Source organism: Pan paniscus, chromosome 1 (assembly GCF_029289425.2).
Source record: "Pan paniscus chromosome 1, NHGRI_mPanPan1-v2.0_pri, whole genome shotgun sequence".
NCBI classification, from domain to species: Eukaryota; Metazoa; Chordata; class Mammalia; order Primates; family Hominidae; genus Pan; species Pan paniscus.
The window spans coordinates 29,783,039-29,804,158 of record NC_073249.2 but is presented as its reverse complement, the minus strand read 5'-3'; the positions used below and the strand labels follow the sequence as shown (position 1 = coordinate 29,804,158).

Here is a 21,120-nt window from a genome sequence, read left to right as displayed (position 1 = left end):
ATGAATTTCACAAACATAATATGGAGCAAAAGAAGCCAGATGCAAGATTTATACAGATGATTTCATTTATAGAAAGTTGGAAAAGAGACACAACTGAACTCCAGTGTTAGAATGAGCGTTAACAGTTACACTGGGGAGGAAGAAGGGAGTAGTGATGGGGAGGAGACATCAGAAGACTTCTGGATACTGGAAATATTATTTTTTAACTTGAATAGTTTTACAGCAATGTTCATCCAAGGACAATTCATTGAGTGGTATGCATTTATGTATAGTAGAGTATTCTCTATGTATCTTAATATTCAATAAACATTAAGATACAAAAGCTCAAACTTTCACCCTATCATGGTATTTGAGAGAAAAAGACAAATAAAATTAGAATGTCTATGAATTAGAAAATTCTGAATAGAAGTAGTAAAACAGTCTATTACACTGGACCTCAGATTTGACATGCAGTAAACTACTCAGCAGACAACTGGTGATTTTCAGTTAAGTATGAGGCACGGGTATTCATGTATCCCTATGGCTACAAAAGTCAGAGACGATTATGTGTGCTCTGTGAGATTCCATTCATTTGAACGGGTATTCAGTGGGTGGTCTCAGCAAATTCCATAACTATCAAGCATTGGAATGAGAAGTGTTTTGGTGATATGATTTACTTTGAGTTATCAATCAATTTAATCAAATCAGTCAAAGTTACTTTTGACCAGGCTTTGGAGAAATATAAACAGTGACCCTTCTGTATGGGATTGTTAGTTGATACAGGACTGAAGTTTTACCCTGATAAACAGACCTTCAGAAACTTATTCCATGAACAAAAATCTATGTGAGTGAGCACAGTTCCTGAAAATGTTCCCATCATCATCATTGGCTATGTCCCATCCTTGGGTACTGAATAAATGATGTTCTTGGAGTTCAGTAGATACAAGATTTCTGAAGAGCTAGCTGCAACACTCTCAATGGTGTAACTCAAGGATATTAGGTTTTAGCTGGAAAACACACACACACACACACACACACACACACACACACACACCATAAGGGGAAGTCCAAAGAAGAGAAAGAGGGTTGAGCGCTTTTGAACCTTTAAGGATTGATGAAGACACATTAAGCAAATGTTTAAGACTTTCTTATCCTGTTTTATGCATTCAATGGATATATGTTGAGTGCCCTCCATTTCTTGTGACAGGCACTATTCTGAGTGCTAGGAATGATAGAGCAGGAACGAAAACAGATAAAAACCCGATTTCATGGAGCTTATATTTAATTGGAAGAGACAGAATAAAAAAATTTTAAAAACCTATCTTAGAAGTAATGAATGCTATGGAGAAAAATCAAAACAAGGATTAACAATTGTGGAGGGGGGTTTTGATTTTAAATGGGGTGATCATTGAGAAGGTAACATTTGAGAAAGTACTTGAAGGAGGTAAGGAAGCATGTAAGCATGTATACACACACACGCACACACACACACACACACAGATAGACACACCTGAAGGAAGAGCAATCCAGGCAGATGGAACAGCCAATGGAAAGGCACTAAGTGGGGAAATGTTTGGCTTCTGTGAAAAACAGCAAGGTCAGCAAGGCTGGAGGGGAGTGGGTGGTGGATAAAATTTTAGAAGACAAGGACAATAGTCATTGCAGAGGGTCTGATCAGATACCACCTTGCAGGCCATTATGGGACTTGGGCTTTTATTCCTATTAATGTGGGAAGCTCTTGGAGGCTTTTGAGCAGAGGATAACTAAATGCTCTGACTTCTGTATTGAAAAGACTGCTTTGACTGCTACATTGAGTACAGACTAAAGTTGGCTGAAAACAGAAGCAGGGAGACCAGTTAGGAGGCAATTACAAGGCCACGTAGGAGATGAGGTGGCCTGGGCCAGGTGTTTGCTGTGAAGATACTGAGAAGGGATCAGATTCTGGATATATTCTGAAGGTACAGACAAAGGGTATTTAGTAGGTAGACTGTTATTTAGATAGTTTGAACAGCTAACGTGAGAATAACAGAGGAGTCAGAAATGACTCCAAGATTTTTGGCCTGAAACACTGGGAAGATGAAGTTGTCATTTATCGAGATACGGAAAACTGCAGAAAGACCATATCTGGAGGCAAGATCAGGAGCTCAGCTGTGATCACGGTATGTCTGGGATGCCTAAAGGACACCCAGATAGACAGTTGAATAAGTTTTGAGTCAAGGGAGAATTCGGGGCTGATCCTTTAAGCATGTGTTAATCACGCATGTATCGGGTCACTTCTTTACTCTAAACCCTCCTATGATTTCCCAGATATAAACTAGGGAGCTGTCAACATTTGGATGGTTTTTAGAGCCATGACAAAAGATGGGATTACCAAGTGAATGAAAGTACCCAAAGAAAGACAGAAGAGGTACAAGCATAGGCCCCGGGTGACTCCAACGTAATATCTCACCAGCCCTACCTATGGGGAAAAAATATCCCCCTGGGAATAGGCCAGGGCCATCTAGACTTGTAGGGTTCAAGATGCTCTTTAAGAGGTGTGAGGAAAGCTGCAGTTTGCCTTTGTGTCCATGTTGCTGGTGTTCCACGAAACAGTAGGGGATCTCTACTACCTCATCTGGGGGTTGAGGACTGGAGTAAAGCAAAACAAGCAGCTGTTAAATGAGGGGAAGTGACAACGCAGTGATAATCTGAAGATCCCAGGTCTTCAGATGAAAGCTCCCTCCTAAAGAGCCAGAATTTAACTTTGAGATTGGCATATATTACAACTGGTTACAGGAACATTGAACTAGGTATCTCCCAGTGGAAAGGAAAACAGAAAGATCTGTTTAACGTTGAAGCTCTGCCCCCATGTTCCTGAGAGCATACTGTGATAACTGTGACCGTAGAGAAAAGAAAAAGCCAATAGCTGAAATGAATCAGGTTGTTGGGGGCCTAAGATAAATAAGTGCAACTTGTTTACATGTAAAACATTTGTCTTGTCAATTTGGGCATTTTATCTGGAAATTATCCAAAGCAGCAATTATCTAGAGCTAGCATGCTAGACTGTTTATCCCTAGACATGGGTGGGGGATGAGGGGATAGAATGCAGGTTTTCATGGCACTTATAGAGTTTGGGAGGTCCCTTTTTCTTGTATTTAAGAAAAAGAATACAAAATTAGGCACGGGGCCGTGGAAGTGACCTATGCGAGTGACGGCCCTAAAGCTATAGTTTTCTTAACTTCACAGAAAATCCACCTCTGACCCTAAACCCAGATGACAGAAACCTTGGGAGCAATAACTGATCACTTAATTTATCATGACCAAGTTTATCTTACAAGTGCCAGGAAGTATTCAGAGTTAGTCAAGCATCATAGGAAAACTCTCCTTTATGTCTATTTCTCACTCAAAGTTATTCAAATAAAAGGAAACATATTAAAGGCACTTAGATAAAGGAAGGCATAGTAAATATTCTTGTTCCATGAAATACCATCTTCTAACCACCTTAACAGATCCAACAGTTGAACAATCTAGCTGTGCTCCACTGATATTAGAAATACTGTGGTCTGAGCCAAAGGACCAGTGATGGCATCAGGAATTATGTCACTGGCTATATCCTATATATATGTTTACCAGATAAAATACATGATATCCAGCTAAATTTAAATTTCAAATATACAATAAATAATTTTTAGCAAAACTGTACCCCTACATACTTATGCATGGGACATACTTATACTAGAAAAGCACTCATTTTTCCAAAATTCACATTTAACTTGGCATCCCATATTTTTATTTGCTAAGTTTAGTAATGCTACCTACACTGATTTCTGCTTTGGGATACATAATGAGTGATAATTTGGAGAGCCTACTAAACAGAAAATCAAAGGGACAGAGGATAAATATTGTATTAGTAGGTCACATGGTTGCTTCCAACATTGGCCCTGACAGTTATCATTACTCATATAATAATACTCAACTGTCATATCAGAATCTGCAAAAGGGGGCTGAGGGTTGTGCAGAATTTGTGCATATTTAATTGACACAAATTAAATATTAAATATTAATTAAATTAGTAAAAACTATTCACTTTTAACTAATGAAAAGGATGGAAACGCTGCTTTTGTAAATAGGCAGCATTACTGGGAACACAATATTCTACTGCGTTCCCCATCCATAAGTCAAACCATCTGTAAGTCCAGGACTAAGTGTTATCTGTAATTGCTTAAAGTGCAACACTGGTCAAATATGCATAAAGCAGCTAATTGTGAAATATGAGTAATGGGTCTATTTGTTCAATGGGTAAAACTCACTTATCCTCCTTTAACATAGAAAATAGGATTAAATGTAAAACTTATGTCCCAGCTCATAGAGAAACTTACCAGAAACACGTCCAAGTACTTTGTTTACCATCCAACCCTTTTAGTTATATATCTATGAATATTAATATTGTAGTACTTCATACTTTTTAAGTATTTCTAGATATACGTATCGCTTCTCGGCCTTTTGGCTAAGATCAAGTGTAGTATTTATAGATATACGTATGTTCTTTTATTCCCTCCTCAAAAACTAATATTTTATTCATCATCCCCATTAAAAATTATGTATTCATTTGACAGATATTTAATGGGTATCGATTATGTGCTTGGAAAACAATAGTGAACACGACAGGAAAAGTTGGTCATTACACAACTAACCTTCTAGTAAGAAATAAATAATATTTTTAAATAATAATAATAAAATTTCAGTTGGCAATATTGCCATGAAGATATAAAACAGAGCAAGAGAGACAGTGGCTGCTCTTTTAGCTAGGATGGTGAAAACCCATTTGAAGTGGTAACACTTGAGTTAGACATGGAGCTTATATGATAATGATAAACCAGCCAGTGGAAATGGGAATCGCTCGAGAAATGGAGCCACTCCTTGGAGAAGAAATGAGCTTAGCAAATGAGCTGCTCATAGAACAGTAAGAACTAGATGACTGTAGCAGAATGAGAAGGGTGTGGAAAGAGCTAAGGTTCAGACGAGGCAGAAGAGGTAGACACGGCAAGGTCACATGGAGCCTTGAAGGGCATACTGAAGAGTTTGGGTTTTTTTATTTCCTTGTTTTTGTTTTTGACTAACCCTGGCATAGTGTGTGAGGGAGGGAACTTCACAAGAGTGTGGGTACTCGGAGGCAGGCAGGATCATTGAGGGTCATCTTGGAAGCTGGTCACCACTAATCCCAGATATATCTATATCTATAGATAGATAGATGATAGATAGATAGATAGATAGATAGATAGATAGATAGATAGATAGATAGATTTAGACAGAGTCTCACTCCATCACCCAGGCTGGAGTGCAGTGGCATGATCTCGGCTCACGGCAACCTCTGCCTCCTGGGTTCAAGCAATTCTCCTGCCTCAGCCTCCCGAGTAGCTGGGATTACAGGCACATGCCACCTTGCCTGACTAATTTTTGTATTTTTAGTAGAGATGAGGTTTCACCATGTTGGCCAGCCTGGTCTCGAACTCCTGACCTCACGTGATCTGTCTACCTTGGCCTCTCAAAGTGCTGGGATTACAGGCATGAGCCACCATGCCCAGCCAAGAGTTTGTATAGTCCAGTGCAATGGGAGGGACCTGAAGGGGTTAGAGCAAGATAGTATTGTGATCCAATGCATACTGAAAGGATCAATATGGCTATTCAACCAAGAAAAATTGAACAGGGATCAAGGGGAGGAAGACAAAAGTAGAAGTAGACTGGAGGCCAATTGTCTAGGTAATAGATGTTGGGGCCTTGGATGTCACTGTGAAAGGGAGAGAAGTAGTCACGTCTGTTTGAAAGTAGGATCAATTGGACGTGCTGCTAAATTGGCAGTAAGAGGCAAGGGGAAAGATACATAAAGGGTAACCATAGAATTTTTACCGGGAAGCTTGGTTGCTATTAACTGAGATGGGAACTGATGTTCATTAAAATTAAAACACATTCCCATAATCACACTTTAAGTACCAGAGCGAAGATTCGAATTCAGTTCTTCCTAATGCTCCAGTATTTTGGGGTTGGTGAGCTGATTAATGTCTACTAGTGTGTTTACTTATTTAAAAGTCCCCCTTTTAAGCTATAAGCTCCTCAGTGACAGAGACTTGGTGATATCTGATATCTAGTCATAGGAACCAGAGGCACATGAATAATGCTTTTTTGAGAACATTTGTAACAAGATATGACAAGTCTATCAGGCCCCATGTTTCCCATCACCCTTGGCTGATTCACCAGTTTTTCTCTTTAAGGCAGCTATAGATGCTTTCTATAGTGTTGGTTTTGAATTCTGCTATGGAAGTACAAATGTCATTTCAGAGGCCTGCAAACTTTCCCCTTCTAAGGAAGTGTATGGGTGCAATTACGAACATATGTTAACGGAAATAAAACACATGCTAATTATTTCCCTACACGCAAAACTGTCTTGATGGAACCATCAACAGCCTTTATTTATTTGAGGAAATCTAACGAAAGAATATCTCATCAGCTATCTCATAACATTCTGTATTTGATTACCAGTTGAAATACTCCAAACTCCACACTAGTTTTTTCTAATTTTTTTAACCCTACAGGTTTTAATACCATGCAATTCTCAACCTCTGCACGACTTTTTTCTCCTTGTAAACAATTAGGAGCCATCTGGTTCCATGGATTTCCCGATCCTCCTGAGAATTTAAACTTAACACACCAAAAGGTTTGATTCGCCCAAGCACTACTATTACATTATTCAACTGGTTTTCTAGTCTTGGATCTTAAACAATATCTTCCTTAGAAAATCAGAAGAAATTTTCTCTTCATACTTCATATAATCCTCTTGCTCTATGTATAATACTAAGCTTTGAGGACCTCCTCAAAGCTATCTTGAAATGATTTACCAAAATATTTGCCAACTTGCCTCTTTCTATGGCAACATATAACTCAAACTGTATCACTTTGTCAATCCCAGTTTTTCTAAGTACCTGTCAAAAAAATTCAAAGGAGTTGGAGTTAGATAGAAAAGGAAACAGATTCCCCTTGGCACCTGTTTGTGCAATGTTGAGCTATGTCTGGGTACCCACTTCAATCTGAAACATTTGCATTCCTGATAAATAGGGGGAATTTTTTCTGAGAAGGCTAATGAAAACAGAGATCTTTCTCACTCAAGATACTAACCAACTTAAAACACCCTGGCTCAAATCCCTTTCTGATAAACACCAAGATCTTATTATGTAATAAAGTTTATTGATATAGTATTAAATGGCCCATTGAGATGTAGCCTAAGGAAAATTTCTTGGAGATTTTTATTATGGCATATCTGGTAAGAAAGTTGTTTTAAACTTCTCAGGCAAGACATTATCTAAAAGGCTCTTTATTCAGCCTGAGGCAGTGGCTCACGCCTGTAATTCTAGCACTTTGGGAGGCCAAGGCAGGTGGATCACCTGAGGTCAGGAGTTCAAGACCAGCCTGGCCAACAAGCGAAACCCTGTCTCTAATAAAAATACAAAAAGTTAGCTGGGCGTGGTGGGATGTGCCTGTAGTCTGTCCCAACTGCTAGGTAGGCTGAGGCAGAAGAATCGCTTGAACCCGGGAGGTGGAGGCGGCAGTGAGCTGAGATCACACCACTGCACTCCAGCCTGGATGACAGTGAGACATCATCCCAAATAAATAAATAAATAAATAAAAATAAAAGGCTCTTTATTCAATAAACACACTTATACACACATAGAAGTGGGAGAGTGGGGGAGAGAGAAGGAAACTTCCAAAGTTACCTAGGTTTTTGTTGGACAAGATTAGATACTATAATGCTCCTCATTCTTATGATTTTTACTCCCCCAAATGAGGGGATAACAACTGAATTTTTCTCGTACACACTAAAGCCACAGTCTCAGAAAAACATATCCCACAATTTAAAGGAAGAGTGGTGATGATGGGTACAGAGGAGGAATTATCTTTCATACAATGCATTAAGATATTCCAAGTGATTTATAGATGTATTTGAGAATTAACGGATTGAAGCTCCTGAAAACTGCTAAGAGAAACTGAAAATGGAAACATTAGTTGTTCACATTAAATCTAAACATGTTTAGAGCAAGTTTAGGGACTATCACTTCTCGATGTGATAGAATAACTGGTACCAGATCTGTCTCTCTGCTGTAAACAGCTAGGAAATTGGACAAAATACATGAGACAGCTGTTTTCAGACATTAGAAAACAGACACAGCACAGAAGTGTGAGTCTCCAGAACAGGAAAAGAAATGAGGTAAGCCCTAGAACCAACATGGCTTTCTAGATGTAGGCACTTCCAAGACTGCAGTAAGAGAGGAGGAACCATGACAAGGCAGATCCAACTTACTGAATTTAATAGACAGAGATCAGAGTTAAAGGAGCTAAAAGAGCTGAAATGTGAGGCACAGAGAGAAAGAACTCCAGAAATCTATACAGGCAGCTATCCTGAGTCCTTCATTGAATATTAGGCTACATATGCATGAAATGAAACTCTATGAGGCCAGGCAAAAACAGCTACTGGGATTTGTGAGCTGGGGGTTGAGTTGCAGCCAGCCAGAATGGAGGCATTGCTGACCACCCTGAATATTTCCTCGAGCCTCCTGAAGAGGCGTGCTTCAAAAGGATAATTAAATTAGCCCGAAAGAAAAACTTACTCTAGACGCATACTCCCCAACTTAAAAATACGCTTAAAAAGGATCAGGTTGAATGGTAAGTAACTTAACTCCCTGGCAAAACAAAATTCGGCTTTCCAGAGGAAGACTACAAAATCTAGACTTTCTTTTTTTTTTTTTTTTTTTGAGACGGACTCTTGCTCTGCTGCCCAGGCTGGAGTGCAGTGGCACGATCTCAGCTCACTGCAACCTCCGCCTCCCAGGTTCACGCCATTCTCCTGCCTCAGCCTCCCAAGTAGCTGGGACTACAGGCACCCACCACCACGCCTGGCTAATTTCTTTCTTTCTTTCTTTCTTTTTTCCTACATCAGTTTTATTTAAAACACAAACAAGTATTTCTCTTTCTGTAAGGGCAAATGGTTCAAATAATGCGGAACACGACACATTGACCAATACAAGTTTATTTTTTTAAAAAGCAAAAGAATAAAGAATATATACAAAAGGGACCTGGAATCTGTAAGCTGATTCCAAAAGTGAAATAAGTAGAAAATCCGTGGTGAAACCTGAACATTCTACCCCTGCTTTGGAGAAGGGCTATCATACAACATTCAGTCAGCTGAAGATGGATTCGTAGAGGTGTGTCGATACATAAATTTCGAGTCATTTTTGCTTGTGCAGAATCATCCCAATCTTAACAAGACTGAATGGGCAGTCCTGTGGCTTTCTTCCTTTTCCATATTCCCAACAAGGCTACGTGAAGTTCAACTTTTGATGAGCCGCTTACAACAGCAGTTCCTTAGGAGCCAACATGACAGGTGGGTCAGATTTCCCTATGAGAAACAAAACTGGCCACCTACAGCAAAATATCAAAATGGGTAAGTCCTTCCTTCCTCTTCCTCCTGATTATATACAACATAGCTCCTTTCAAGACTATTATTTCCATCATGCTTATTCCTTCACAAATCTAAACCTTGAGGTGATATGAAGGAAACCAACATCAAGAAAAGAAAACTCAATTCAGAAATGAAGAAAACTGGCAGGTATACAATACACCCCCAGAGCATCTCAATATCCCTGGCACAGTACAATTCAGTGTACTGCTACAGCCCATAGATAAATATTGGCAGCTTGAATAAGCTCATTTTTTCCCTCAGGTGGTTAAAGGCCACCAAATAAATACTGGGCAACAGGGGTTTGTTGGGAGAATTAGAAATAAAAAATTAACCAAATTTTGTCCCTGTGTTAATTCAATGCCAGCAAGGAGGCAAGTACTGAAGAAGAAAAGGGACAATTTTCATACTAAAAAAGAATCCCTCTAATCATGTCACCATCTCATATAATGAATCCAGGGAATCCCAGAAATAGAAAATTAGTTTCAGGGGACCCCTGAGGCACTTTAAAGCCTTTTAAAAAATTACAGTAATAATAAATTAGATATTGCTCTTCAGAGGCCAACAGAGCAGCAGAAGCATCAAGATCAGGTCCAAAGAGTTATGCCCACATTACAGGCTTCCTGAGCTGCTCGGCCCTCTTTAAAGCTTAGTTGAATCTCTAAATACCTTTAAAAAGACATACAATTTAACACAGACTGAGTGGGTATTTTTGTTTAGTGGTAGCATAAAATTTGGTCCTTAATGGTAGCAGCTGTCTTCATCCATTTCAAACTCAGGTAATATTAAGTACATCAAGACAACACATAAAGAATACAACAAAGGAGAAAAAAGCCAAACTGACAAACACCTCAAGGAGTCACTACGTTTGCTTGCACCCTTTCACTTGATCTCCCTCTCAGTCTCTTTTTTGTGGAGAGAAGGGTATGACAGAACTTTTTCCTCAAAAGATGATAAACAATGGCATCAAATGGACAAAATGGTTATAAAGTAACTTAAAAAATCTGACCCCAAGGAATCCAGGACACATACAGATAATTCAGAGGTATACTTCTGATTTGGGGCAAATTCTAGACTAAAGAAATGATCATCTCAGGTAAATGTTACAATAGATGAAACTAAGTCCAGTTTTTTGGCGATTTTTTTTAAAGTGTCCTCACTACCACCTTCAGCTATCAATCATTTCTCATAGCTCAAGCGGAAGGTCATCCTCATCTTTCCCAGGATCCAGGTCAATCTCAACTTCCAATTTGCCTCCTGAAATCCACCACGTTAGTTTCTCAAAATCATCCTCCACAGAGAGTGGGGGCTTTCCTGTTGAGGCAGAGCTGAGTCGGTGAGTTTTCATGCTCATTTGGGATGAGGAAGGGCCAGACACCTCCGGGGGTGAGGAATCTGAAGAGGACTGGGTTGGAGGCAGCACAAGACTGTCTCTAGGATTTTCTGCTTCAGGCACAGTGACTGATTTGTCCTCAGAGACAAGCGGGACAACAGCCACAGCTGCCTTTTTGGCTGGGGGTTCCTGTAGGACGCTGCTGGAGCTGAGTGGCTTCACAGCGGCAGTGACAGCAGGGTGCATCTCCACTGCCTTACGTTTTGGGGCCAATTTGGGGGATGACACAACTTTAACCACAGATTGCTTCACGTTCACTTTGGGTTCAGCTTTACCCCTTGTTTCCAAGGTCTGTGCTGCACATTTCACATTCAATAATGAGTGTCCAATCCCTGAGGTTTCTACCTCCACCTTCTGGGATGACTTTGTGGGAAGCTGCTTGGTCAGGTGCCATGTGATTCCTGGCCCAGCAGTGAGCACTCGTTTCTCTGCCACTTGGGTATTGCAAGAGGCTACATCTCCCTGAAGAGGTGTCAAGACTGATTTTTCCCTCTCCTGCTGTTTCTGCATGCGCATCTCTCTCATGGTCTCCCATCTCTTGACTTGAATTTTAGTGATGTCAACTCCTGTGGTCTCAACTGAAGCCTCTGTACCTTCTATTCTAATACTGCTCTGAAAATCAACTTCATGTCCTTTCTGAAGGTTCTTCTCTTCTTTCCTCCATGTTCTTTCGGTGATTCGCAGCAGCAACCTTGCCCCTGGAGTGGCCTCATGTTGAGACGGGGAGCTGGTGCTGCTCTCAGAGCTCTGCTGCACCCTCAGTGCCTTCTCCAGTTTAATTTCTTCCAGCGTCTTCATGTGCACCTCCTGCATGGACTTTGTTTTACCTGCAGGCTCCTCTGATTGTCCTTTGCTGGCAACAATGGGTGGCAAAACTACTGTTTTTTTAATTTCACTATCAGTCTTTAGCTTGATGCAAGTTGTATCCTTTTTGCTTTTTTGTCTCTCTGCTTCCTGCTGCCTATGTTCTTCTTCAGCCAGGACCTCAGAGAAGGTTTTGATACGGATAGTGGAGGAGCTTCTTGCTCCTGAAGTAGAATCATCAGTTTTTGAAGGTCCTTCTGTCTTGAGTTTAGTTTGCGATTCCCCATGTTTCTGACTGGCTCTTTCAAGAAGCATTTCTTCTAATGTCTTCACATGGATCTCACCAACTTTATTAACTTTATCTGTTGCGTCCTCATTATTTGGATCAGCTGACATGCCTAATCGCTCCTTAAGAGACTTGGAAACTTGAGCTTTCTTGGGTGTTTCGTCAGTGTTAGTTTCTGGAGCTTCAACTTTCTTCCCTAGCCTCTGTGCCAGGCTACGCTTTAATGGAGGATCACTGTCACCGCCTGTCGAAAATTTTCGTTTCCCCAGTCTCTCAGTAAGACCCAATCTAACCAAGGGTTCTTCTCCTTGTTTGGTGGAGAGAGTTACTGTCCTCACCACAGTCCTGACATTTTCTTTTTCAGGACCTGGAACAGGCTCAGGGTGGAGTAAAAGGCTGGAAACTCCTGAAGAACCCTCACCTTGCTCCTCAGATTTTTCCTTCGTTTTCTTTGACTTAATTTCCTCAAGAGTTTTTATTCCAAAATGCAAACATTCACCTTGCTTTATATTGACTGCAGGTTTCCGGACAGAAGTCACTCGTAATCCATTGTGAACTTCAGGAGTTGGTTGCAGGGTAGGTGTTTTGGTTTCATCACCTTCCTCAGAAAACTGATCATCATCATCTTCATCATCATCTGCAGCATTAATTACAACTGCTGGATGCTTGGGGCTAGGAACATTTTCGGAACTTTCTACTTTCATAACGCTCTGCAGCTGAGGGGAAGGATTGGACTGAACAGACAATTTGTTCTGCTGAACTGAAAGTTGGCTAGCCTTCACTTCCTCTTCTGGTGACTCAGGCACAGTGGGCAACACACTTTTGCTCGGAGGTAGGAAAAGGCCATCAACATATCGTCCTCTATTGTGATGGAAAGCGCAGTTTAATTTTTGACATCCTGTTGGCTGATTTTCCCAATAACAAGGAATTTCATTGCGTTTTTTATCCATCTCCATGTGCCGAAACCTGCACACCCGTCGAAAACAGCGCCCTTCTTGCCATAATGTGCAAACAGTTTCATTTCCTAGTGCAGCTTCACAGTGACGGAATGGGCAGCTGTCACCTTTGGTACATGTAGAATAGAAAAAAAAATAGCAGTCTTCTCCTTGATTAGGCATGCTGGGTAGATTCTTAGATCAGAAGTGGCTTCTTGAAACAAGCCACTGCTTCCTCAAAGCAAGGACCAGGCTCCAAGTCCTCGTGAAATGGGTTTAATCTTCCAAATGACAACTTGATCACAGAAATCGTCTTTAAACTGTAATCATTAGCTGGTTGCTCTCAACAGGAACGTCTGTGTCTTCACTGAGTTCCAATCTATTACGCCTGTAGGTCGAACCAACACTCAATCCATGAATTAATAATAATGAGGCAGAAAAAATTTTCCTCCTCACATTGCCAAGAAAACCTCTCAGCCACAATTCAAACACAGCATGTGTTTTTAAAACATCTCCCAACTACTGGGAGATTAAGTCCATTCAAATAACCTTTGTCAGACTGGAGACAGCTAGGGTTAGTTATCTCCTCAAAAACAAAACAAAAAAAAAGAGTTCATTTAAAGACGAACTTGAGAGTCAAAGGATCATGAAAAAAAATCCATCTTCCATAGCTGAACAATATAATCTGAAAAACAAAAAAAATCAGTTTTTCAGTAAGATCCAATTTCTGGTCTTCAAGATTTCTTCACACTTAATACTAGTCAATTTTCCAGGAATTTTTTGGGCAGGGAATATCCCCAAATCCTAAAAAGCATCGCTATCTCTAGTTCCACAGCCTCCTTCTCAAGGTCCAGAACCAAGGCCTGGAAGATGTCAACAATATAGGCCTTCCCCACAGGAATCCGCACCGATTATGGGAGTTTAGGGGTGTTCTTCATTACGGTTTCACCAATCCTACAAGGAGAACGGAAGTGTCCCTGTTGCTCTTGACTCCCACGCTGAGGGCCAGGGGTGGGAGTGTAATGAGGGTGGGGAATGGGTGTAGGATACCGGAATAAGGTCGGTGGCTTTCTGTATGTGGAGTTTGAGACAAGCTCCAAAGTAGTGGGACCCGAACCGATGACACTATCCCCGACTCCCGCTTGCTGCCACGTCTTTCTTCTTGCTTGGCCGCTGCCGTCCGTTGTCCTCCCAGCAGCAGCAGCACTAGCAGAAAACCAAGACTGCCAGCGTCAAAGATGGCGCCCGGCTACAGGCTGCGCTCTAAGGCCCGGCCGGTAAAAGTGCCAGCACGACGCAGGGCGCGAGGGTTCTGGAAGACGTAGTTCCTCTGTGACGCGATACCTACGATCTAATTTCTTATATCTTTGGTAGAGACGGGGTTTCACCGTGTTAGCCAGGATGGTCTCGATCTCCTGACCTCGTGATCTGCCCGCCTCGGCCTCCCAAAGTGCTGGGATTACAGGCATGAGTTACCACGCCCAGCCCAAAATCTAGACTTTCAATAAAATATTTACAATGTCTAACATCCTAACAAAAATTATTTAAAATGCAAAGGATCAGGAAAGTATAAGCCATAACAAGAGAAAAATAAGTCAATACAAACAGATGCAGAAAGACAGAAATAATAGAATTACCAGACAAGAACCTTAAAGTAGTTATAGCTGTACACAAGGATTTTAAGGACGATAAAAACACAATGAGGATAAAAACGGAATATACACACAGAGAATCAAAAAGCTGGTAAAAAAATTAATAAATTGACAAAGCTTTGTCAAGACCAAAAAAAATTGAATTTACAAAGATTTGTCAAGAAAAGAAAACAAAGAGGCAAGATACAAACTACCAATATCAGGAAAGAGAAAAGGGGTATCACTACAGACGTAATACACGCTACATACATAAATCTGACAACTTAGATGAAATGGACTAATTCCTCAGAAAACACAAACTATCACAAAACACCTAACATAATACAGATAATTTGAATCGCCATATAATTCTAAAGAAAATTAAATTTTTAACTTTAAAATTTTTGATAAAGAAATCTCTAATCCCTGAGTATTTTGCTGGAGAATTCTATCAAACATCTTGATGCCAATTCTCCACAATTTTTTTCAGAAAGTAGAAGAAAAGGGAATGCTTCTTAATTCATTTATGAGGTTAACATTATCCTGGTATCAAACCAGACAAGGACAGCATGAGAAAATTATAGAATGATGTCTTCCATGAATACAGATACAAAAATCCTAAACAAAATATTAGCAAAAACTTCTGAAATATATGCAAAGAATTCTGTATCATTACTAAGTGGGATCCAGAGATGGTTTAATATTAGAAAAGTTAGTGTAATCTACCATATCAACAGGCTAAAGAAGAAAAATTATATGATCATCTTGATCAGTTCAGAAAAAGCATTGACTACTCATTGGTGGTAAATAAAAAAATCAGAAAAGTAGGAATAGAAGAAACTTAACCTAGAGTTAACATCATACTTAATAATAAAAGACAATGCATTTTCCAAAAGACTGGAAACAAAGGGAATATTCACTCTTACTCAACATAACGCTGGAAGTATTTGCCACTACAATAAGGCAAGAAAAGGAAACAAGGATACAGGTAATTTTTAAAAAAGAAATAAAACTGTCTCTATTTAAAGATTACATTATTGTATACATCGAAAATTCTAAGGACTCTATAAGAAACTCCTAGAATTAAAAAGTGAGTTTATCAAGGGTGCAATATACATGATAAACTTATACAAATTAATTGTATTTCCATATATTAGCAATGAACATGGAAACACCACATTTATAAGAACAGTATTATTTATAATGTCCCCAAAAATTAAAAACTTAGGTGTAGAGCTAAAAAAAAAAAAAAAATTACAAGACTTATTTGTTGAAAACTTCAAATGCTGATGAAAGACCAAACAAGATCTAAATAAATGAAGAAACTTCACCATCTTCATAGATTGAAAAACTCAATACAACAAAGATGTCAATTTTTTCCAAATTGATGTTTAGGTTTAATGCAATTCCTATATTGCAATATTTGTTACAGATGTAAACAAAAGTTTATAGGAAAAGGCAAAGGAAATAGAGTAGCTAAAACAATTTTGAAAGAGAAGAATAAATTGGGAAAAATAAGTCCACCCAATTTCAAAATTTACTGTATAGCTACAGTAATCAAGACAGTGTCACATGGGCAAAGAGATAGACACACGAATCAATGGAACAGAATAGAGAACCCAGTAATAAACCCATGCAAATATACCCAACTGATTTTTGACAAAAGTACAAAAGCGATTTAATAAAAGAAGAATAATCTTTTCAACAAATGGTACCGGAGTAATTGGATATCAGTAGCCAAAAACCTCAACCTAAGTTTTACATATCATACAAAAATTAACTCAAAATGGACCATGGACTCAAAGTAAAATGTCAAACTATAAAGCCTTGTTTTTAAATAGGAGAAAATCTTCAGGATCCAGGGCTAGGCAGAGTTGTTAGGTTTGACACTGAAAGTGCAATCTATAAAAGAAAAAGTTAATAAATTTGACTTGATCAAATTAAAAACTTTTGGTCTATCAAAGACTGTTAAAAAGATGAAAGTCGCAAGCTGGTAGAAAATATTTGTAGACCACATATCTGAGTAGTATTTTGAATATATTATTAAACTCTCAAAACTTAACAGCTAAAATATTTTTTAAATCTAATTAGAAAATGGCATAAGACAAAAAGACACCAAAGAGGATGTACAGATGGCAAATTCCACTTCAATGTATTTACCAAATAGAAAACATGTCCACACAAGGACATGTCCACAAGTAATCATAGCAGCTCTAATCACAATGGCCAGAATGGAAACAATCCAAGTGTCCAAAAACAGATGAGTAAAGAAATTGTAATATAACCCTACAATGGAACATTACTCAGCAATAAAAAGTAACATCATAACAACACACTGCAAGACACAAAAACATGGAAGAATCTCAAAATTATTACAACAAATTCAAGAAACCATATATAAAAGAGTCCATACTGGATAATTGTATTTATACAAAATTCTAGCAGAGGCAAAACTATGTTGACAGGGAGAAGATCAGTCATTGCCTAGAGTTAAGGTGGGATATAGGTGGGGACTGACTTCAAAGAGACCTGAGGGAAATTTGGGGTAATGGAAATATTATGTATCTTAGTTGTGGGAATGTTGCTTACACAGGAGCATACAATTGCTGAAACTCATCCAGCTAGAAGATGTTTTGTATGTAAATTTTGCCTCAATAAAGTTGATGAAAAATAATGTCCAAAGCATTCAACAAATACAAATACTTAGTAATACACAGGGCCAATTAAATTCTGTAAAACTGGTTTCAGAGCATAGCTAAAAATTAATTAAAAGAAGATGATGAAGCTGACTCTTCCATATACCATGTTACTTCTTCTGTGAAAAACAAAACCATGAACTTAGAAGAGTTCACATTTTTCAAATGTGACCTTATTGTTTATAAAGTCCATATTTCAGGAAGGAAGGAGGGTGCTCACCAGCCAGAGGTTGGGGATTACCAGTTTTTTAACTCATGAAAATTATGGGTTTGCTTTCACTCAAGAGTTCTAATTAAGACCCTTGCAAAAATTGTGTGTGTGTGGTCAGGAGGGGAAGAGGTTCCTCCTCTGAGTCAGGGATACAGGGGAAATTTCATGATACTCAGCAGGGGCTGGGGCAGAGCTGACTCGGTAGTCTCAAGAAAGGGTAAATAAACATCAAGAAGGCTATTTCAAAAGAGGGACCAATAACACATCCTAGATAGAGCTCAGAGTGTGTCCATAAAACAGGAAGAACCTATAAAAGGGTCACACTGAGCCTGGGCAACATAGAGAGACTTTAACTCTAAACAATTTTTTAAAGTTAGCCACGTGCAGTGGCATGCATCTGCACCCAGCTACTCGGAAGGCTGGGGCTGGAGGACGGCTAGAGCCCAGGAATTTGACACTGCAGTGAACTATGATAGCACTACTGTACTCCAGCCTGGTCTACAAAGCGAGTTTCTATCTAAAAAAATAATAATAATAAAATAAAATAGAATAAAAGGGTTACAATGTTTGACAAGGAGTGTAAGACATTGAGAATTTATTTGCTGAGACTTTACCTTCCTTGGAAACTACAGGCAGATAGCCCTGTCTTATTATAGTGGGGTCAATGACCTCATTTTTTGGTGGGTCTGAGGCCATCAACCCACACTTTCTGGTCAAAAATATTTTCAGAAACCAATTTTTTTTTCAAAGAAAAGGCAGAAAAGAAACATTACAAAATGTTAAACTTAGTTGCCTTTGAATGCCAAAAATATGGATACATTTTCACTAACTTTCTATATTTCCAAATATTGTTTTATAAGTATTACTTTTGCAATGGAAAAATATAGCAAACATGTTATTATGGTCTGCATTTATTGGTAATGAAAAAATTTCCAGGGACAACAAATTGTTCTGTTGCACTCTTCTAACTTCTATAAATTTCTGTTACTTTTGCAAGAAAATTACTGCATATTCTAGTCTTTTCTATTAATAAACAAAATGTGCTTTCCTATACCACAAACTATTTTATCCCTGTTGGTTTTTTTTTTTTCCACTGCATGTGCTCAATACGTCAATGTTCCCTCCTACACACTGTAAGCCACACAGACCACAGCCACCTGGGGAAAAGGGATGGAGTCTTCTGATTGTGTCCACCTGGGGAAGGGATTCATTCTACTTCATCTCAGCCTAGTCCAGTCGCTAATATGCCCAGTTTGTTAATAGCCAAGGGGCTTTTACTCAAGAGGAAAGATCAAGTATCCCAAATAAGCATTAAAAAGGCAACTTAAAAATTATATACATTTATATAATAAATATATTAAAGAAATTCCCCTCCCTCTTCAAATTAAGTTTATCTTTTAAGCTGCTGACAACTGAAGATGCCACTCGATTATGACACAAAGGAACTGAATATTAAAGGCAAAATTTGCAGCTCTTTACAGGCAAAAAAAGATTTTTCCATGATCCCTTTACACCTTCTTAAGGATTAATAAGCTTAAACCCATGCCAATATGCTGCCATGTCAGAATTCAAACAGATGTGCTCAGGAGCGGAGCTTAGGCTTTGGGTTGGAAAATATTTTTGTCTTTCCCTCCTCAGTAAATCATAATTGAAAAATTATTATCAAAAGTATAACTGGTGTATGGCTTTTGGCCATCCTGTACGGTGTCATAAGCTATCTCTGTATTTGTAACAATCATCTCATTTCTTTAAAATAACTCTAAAAACAATCTTTTAAATTCTTTCTGGCAAGCCCTCCACTTATTTCTTAGCTCAGTGAAGATAAAGTTGTTGTTTGAGAACCTGGAATCCAGCATCCCCTATGATCTAGGTAGCTTTTCTTATGTTCGTGCTGCTGGTGCCATATTATGGAGAGCCCGAATTATGATACTGCTACGTTCTGCCCTCCAACTGACTCAAAGAGGACCAGATGAGGAGTTTGTGTATGTATGTCCTTTAAATGTGAATTCTGTGTTACCTATGAGTACGTTCCAAATAACAAGTTAGTGGATCCTAAAGTCAGATGGAGAGCAGAGCAGATGGACTATTCAGGAAGGAGAAGGAAACACACATTTATTGAGCGTCTCTGAAGGGGGCCAGCCGCTCCACACCTGTGGGTATATCTCATCAGGTGGGATGAGAGACTGAGAAAAGAAACAAGATACAGAGACAAAATGTAGAGAAAGAACACTGGGCCCAGGGGACCGACGCTCAGCATACAGAGGACCTACACTGGCACAGGTCTCTGAGTTCCCTCATTATTGATTACCATTTTCACTACCTCAGCAAGAGGAATGCAGTAGGAGAGCAGGGTGATAGTAGGGAGAAAGTCAGCAAGAAAACATGTGAGCAAAGGAATCTCTGTCACAAATAAGTTCAAGGGAAGGTACTATGCCTGGATGTGCACGTAGGCCAGATTTATGCTTCTGTCCACCCAAACTTCTCAGGGGAGTAAAGAGTAACAGAGCAGCATTGCTGCCAACATGTCTTGCCTCCTGCCACAGGGCGGTTTTTCTCCTATCTCAAAATAGAACAAATGTACAATCGGGTTGTATACGGAGACACTCAGTTCCCAGGGGCAGGCAGGAGACAGAGGCCTTCCTCTTACCTCAACTGCAAGAGGCCTTCCTCTTTTACTAATCCTCCTCAGCACAGACCCTTCACGGGTGTCAGGCTGGAGGACGGTCATGTCTTTCCCATCCCATGAGGCCATATCTCAGTCTATCACATGGGGAGAAACCTTGGACAAATACCCGGCTTTCCAGGGCAGAGGTCCCTGCGGCTTTCCGCAGTGCATTGTGCCCCTGGTTTATCGAGAGCGGAGAATGGCGATGACTTTTACCAAGCATACTGCCTGTAAACATTTTGTTAACAAGGCACATCCTGCACAGCCCTAGATCCCTTAAACCTTGATTCCATACAACACATGTTTTTATAAGCTCAAGGTGGGCGCAAAGTTACAGATTAACAGCATCTCAGGGCAAAGCAATTGTTCAGGGTACAGGTCAAAATAGAGTTTCTTATGTCTTCCTTTTCTACATAGACACAACCGTCTGATCTCTCTTTCTTTTCCCTACACATCTCCTGTGTACCAAGTGCTGGAAATGAATGATGCTCTTGCCATTCATGGTTGACCAGCAGCATCAGCATCACCTGGGAGCCTTTAGAAACTCAGAATCTCAGGTGCCATCCAGACTTGCGTTTTAACAAGATCCGAAGCGTTGCATTTATATCATTTCATCTGCATCAAAATCCTGGATAATGGTGGTATTATCTCCATTTTACATTAGGAAATTAAGGATCAGAAAGTTTAAGAAATTTGTATAAAAGTTACAAGATAATAATGAGTAAAGCTGGATTTGGGCCCATTTTAAAACTTACTATATTTCCACTCCACTAGGATAACTCCTAAACCAGACTAAAGCTATGAGACTTAAGTTTCAATCCAGCTTCCACCATTAATATCTCACTAGCCTCATACACTACAAGCCGGTTAACCTGAGTCTCATTTTTTTGTCCTGTGTACTTCATGGAATTACTACAAAACAAATGAAATCAATACATGTGAAAACACTTTGTAAAATATATAGCACTGGCCAAAATTAATTTGTTAATGGAATCTTATTTGTGACTCTTTCTCATTCAGTTTTTTCCAAGACATA

The 21,120-nt window shown here is 39.4% G+C and overlaps 1 protein-coding gene and 2 pseudogenes across 2 annotated transcripts; 1 reads left to right on the top strand and 2 right to left on the bottom strand.

The window, feature by feature from the left end:
- Positions 1-4,445: 4,445 nt before the first annotated feature.
- LOC129395153 (U2 spliceosomal RNA) lies at positions 4,446-4,529 on the top strand (annotated as a pseudogene).
- Positions 4,530-8,736: 4,207 nt separating this feature from the next.
- LOC129397171 (zinc finger CCCH domain-containing protein 11C) lies at positions 8,737-14,333 on the bottom strand. Of its 2 annotated transcripts, none has more exons than XM_063597102.1 (2): positions 13,631-14,333; positions 8,737-13,269 (listed from the first exon to the last, which is right to left on the bottom strand). In XM_063597102.1, exon 2 carries the CDS (start codon positions 13,062-13,064, stop codon positions 10,650-10,652), a length of 2,415 nt encoding a protein of 804 aa, XP_063453172.1. In that variant the 5' UTR covers positions 13,065-13,269; positions 13,631-14,333; the 3' UTR covers positions 8,737-10,649. The 2 variants fall into 2 exon arrangements, with proteins under 2 accessions (XP_063453172.1, XP_054963993.2); XM_055108018.2 differs by having other exon boundaries at positions 8,737-13,566; positions 13,932-14,333.
- LOC134729765 (uncharacterized) lies at positions 13,793-20,322 on the bottom strand (annotated as a pseudogene).
- Positions 20,323-21,120: the final 798 nt, after the last annotated feature.

Coding starts and splice junctions, on each gene's coding strand:
- LOC129397171 (XM_063597102.1), bottom strand. CDS start 13,064: ATGCCTAATCAAGGAGAAGACTGCTATTTTTTTTTCTATTCTACATGT.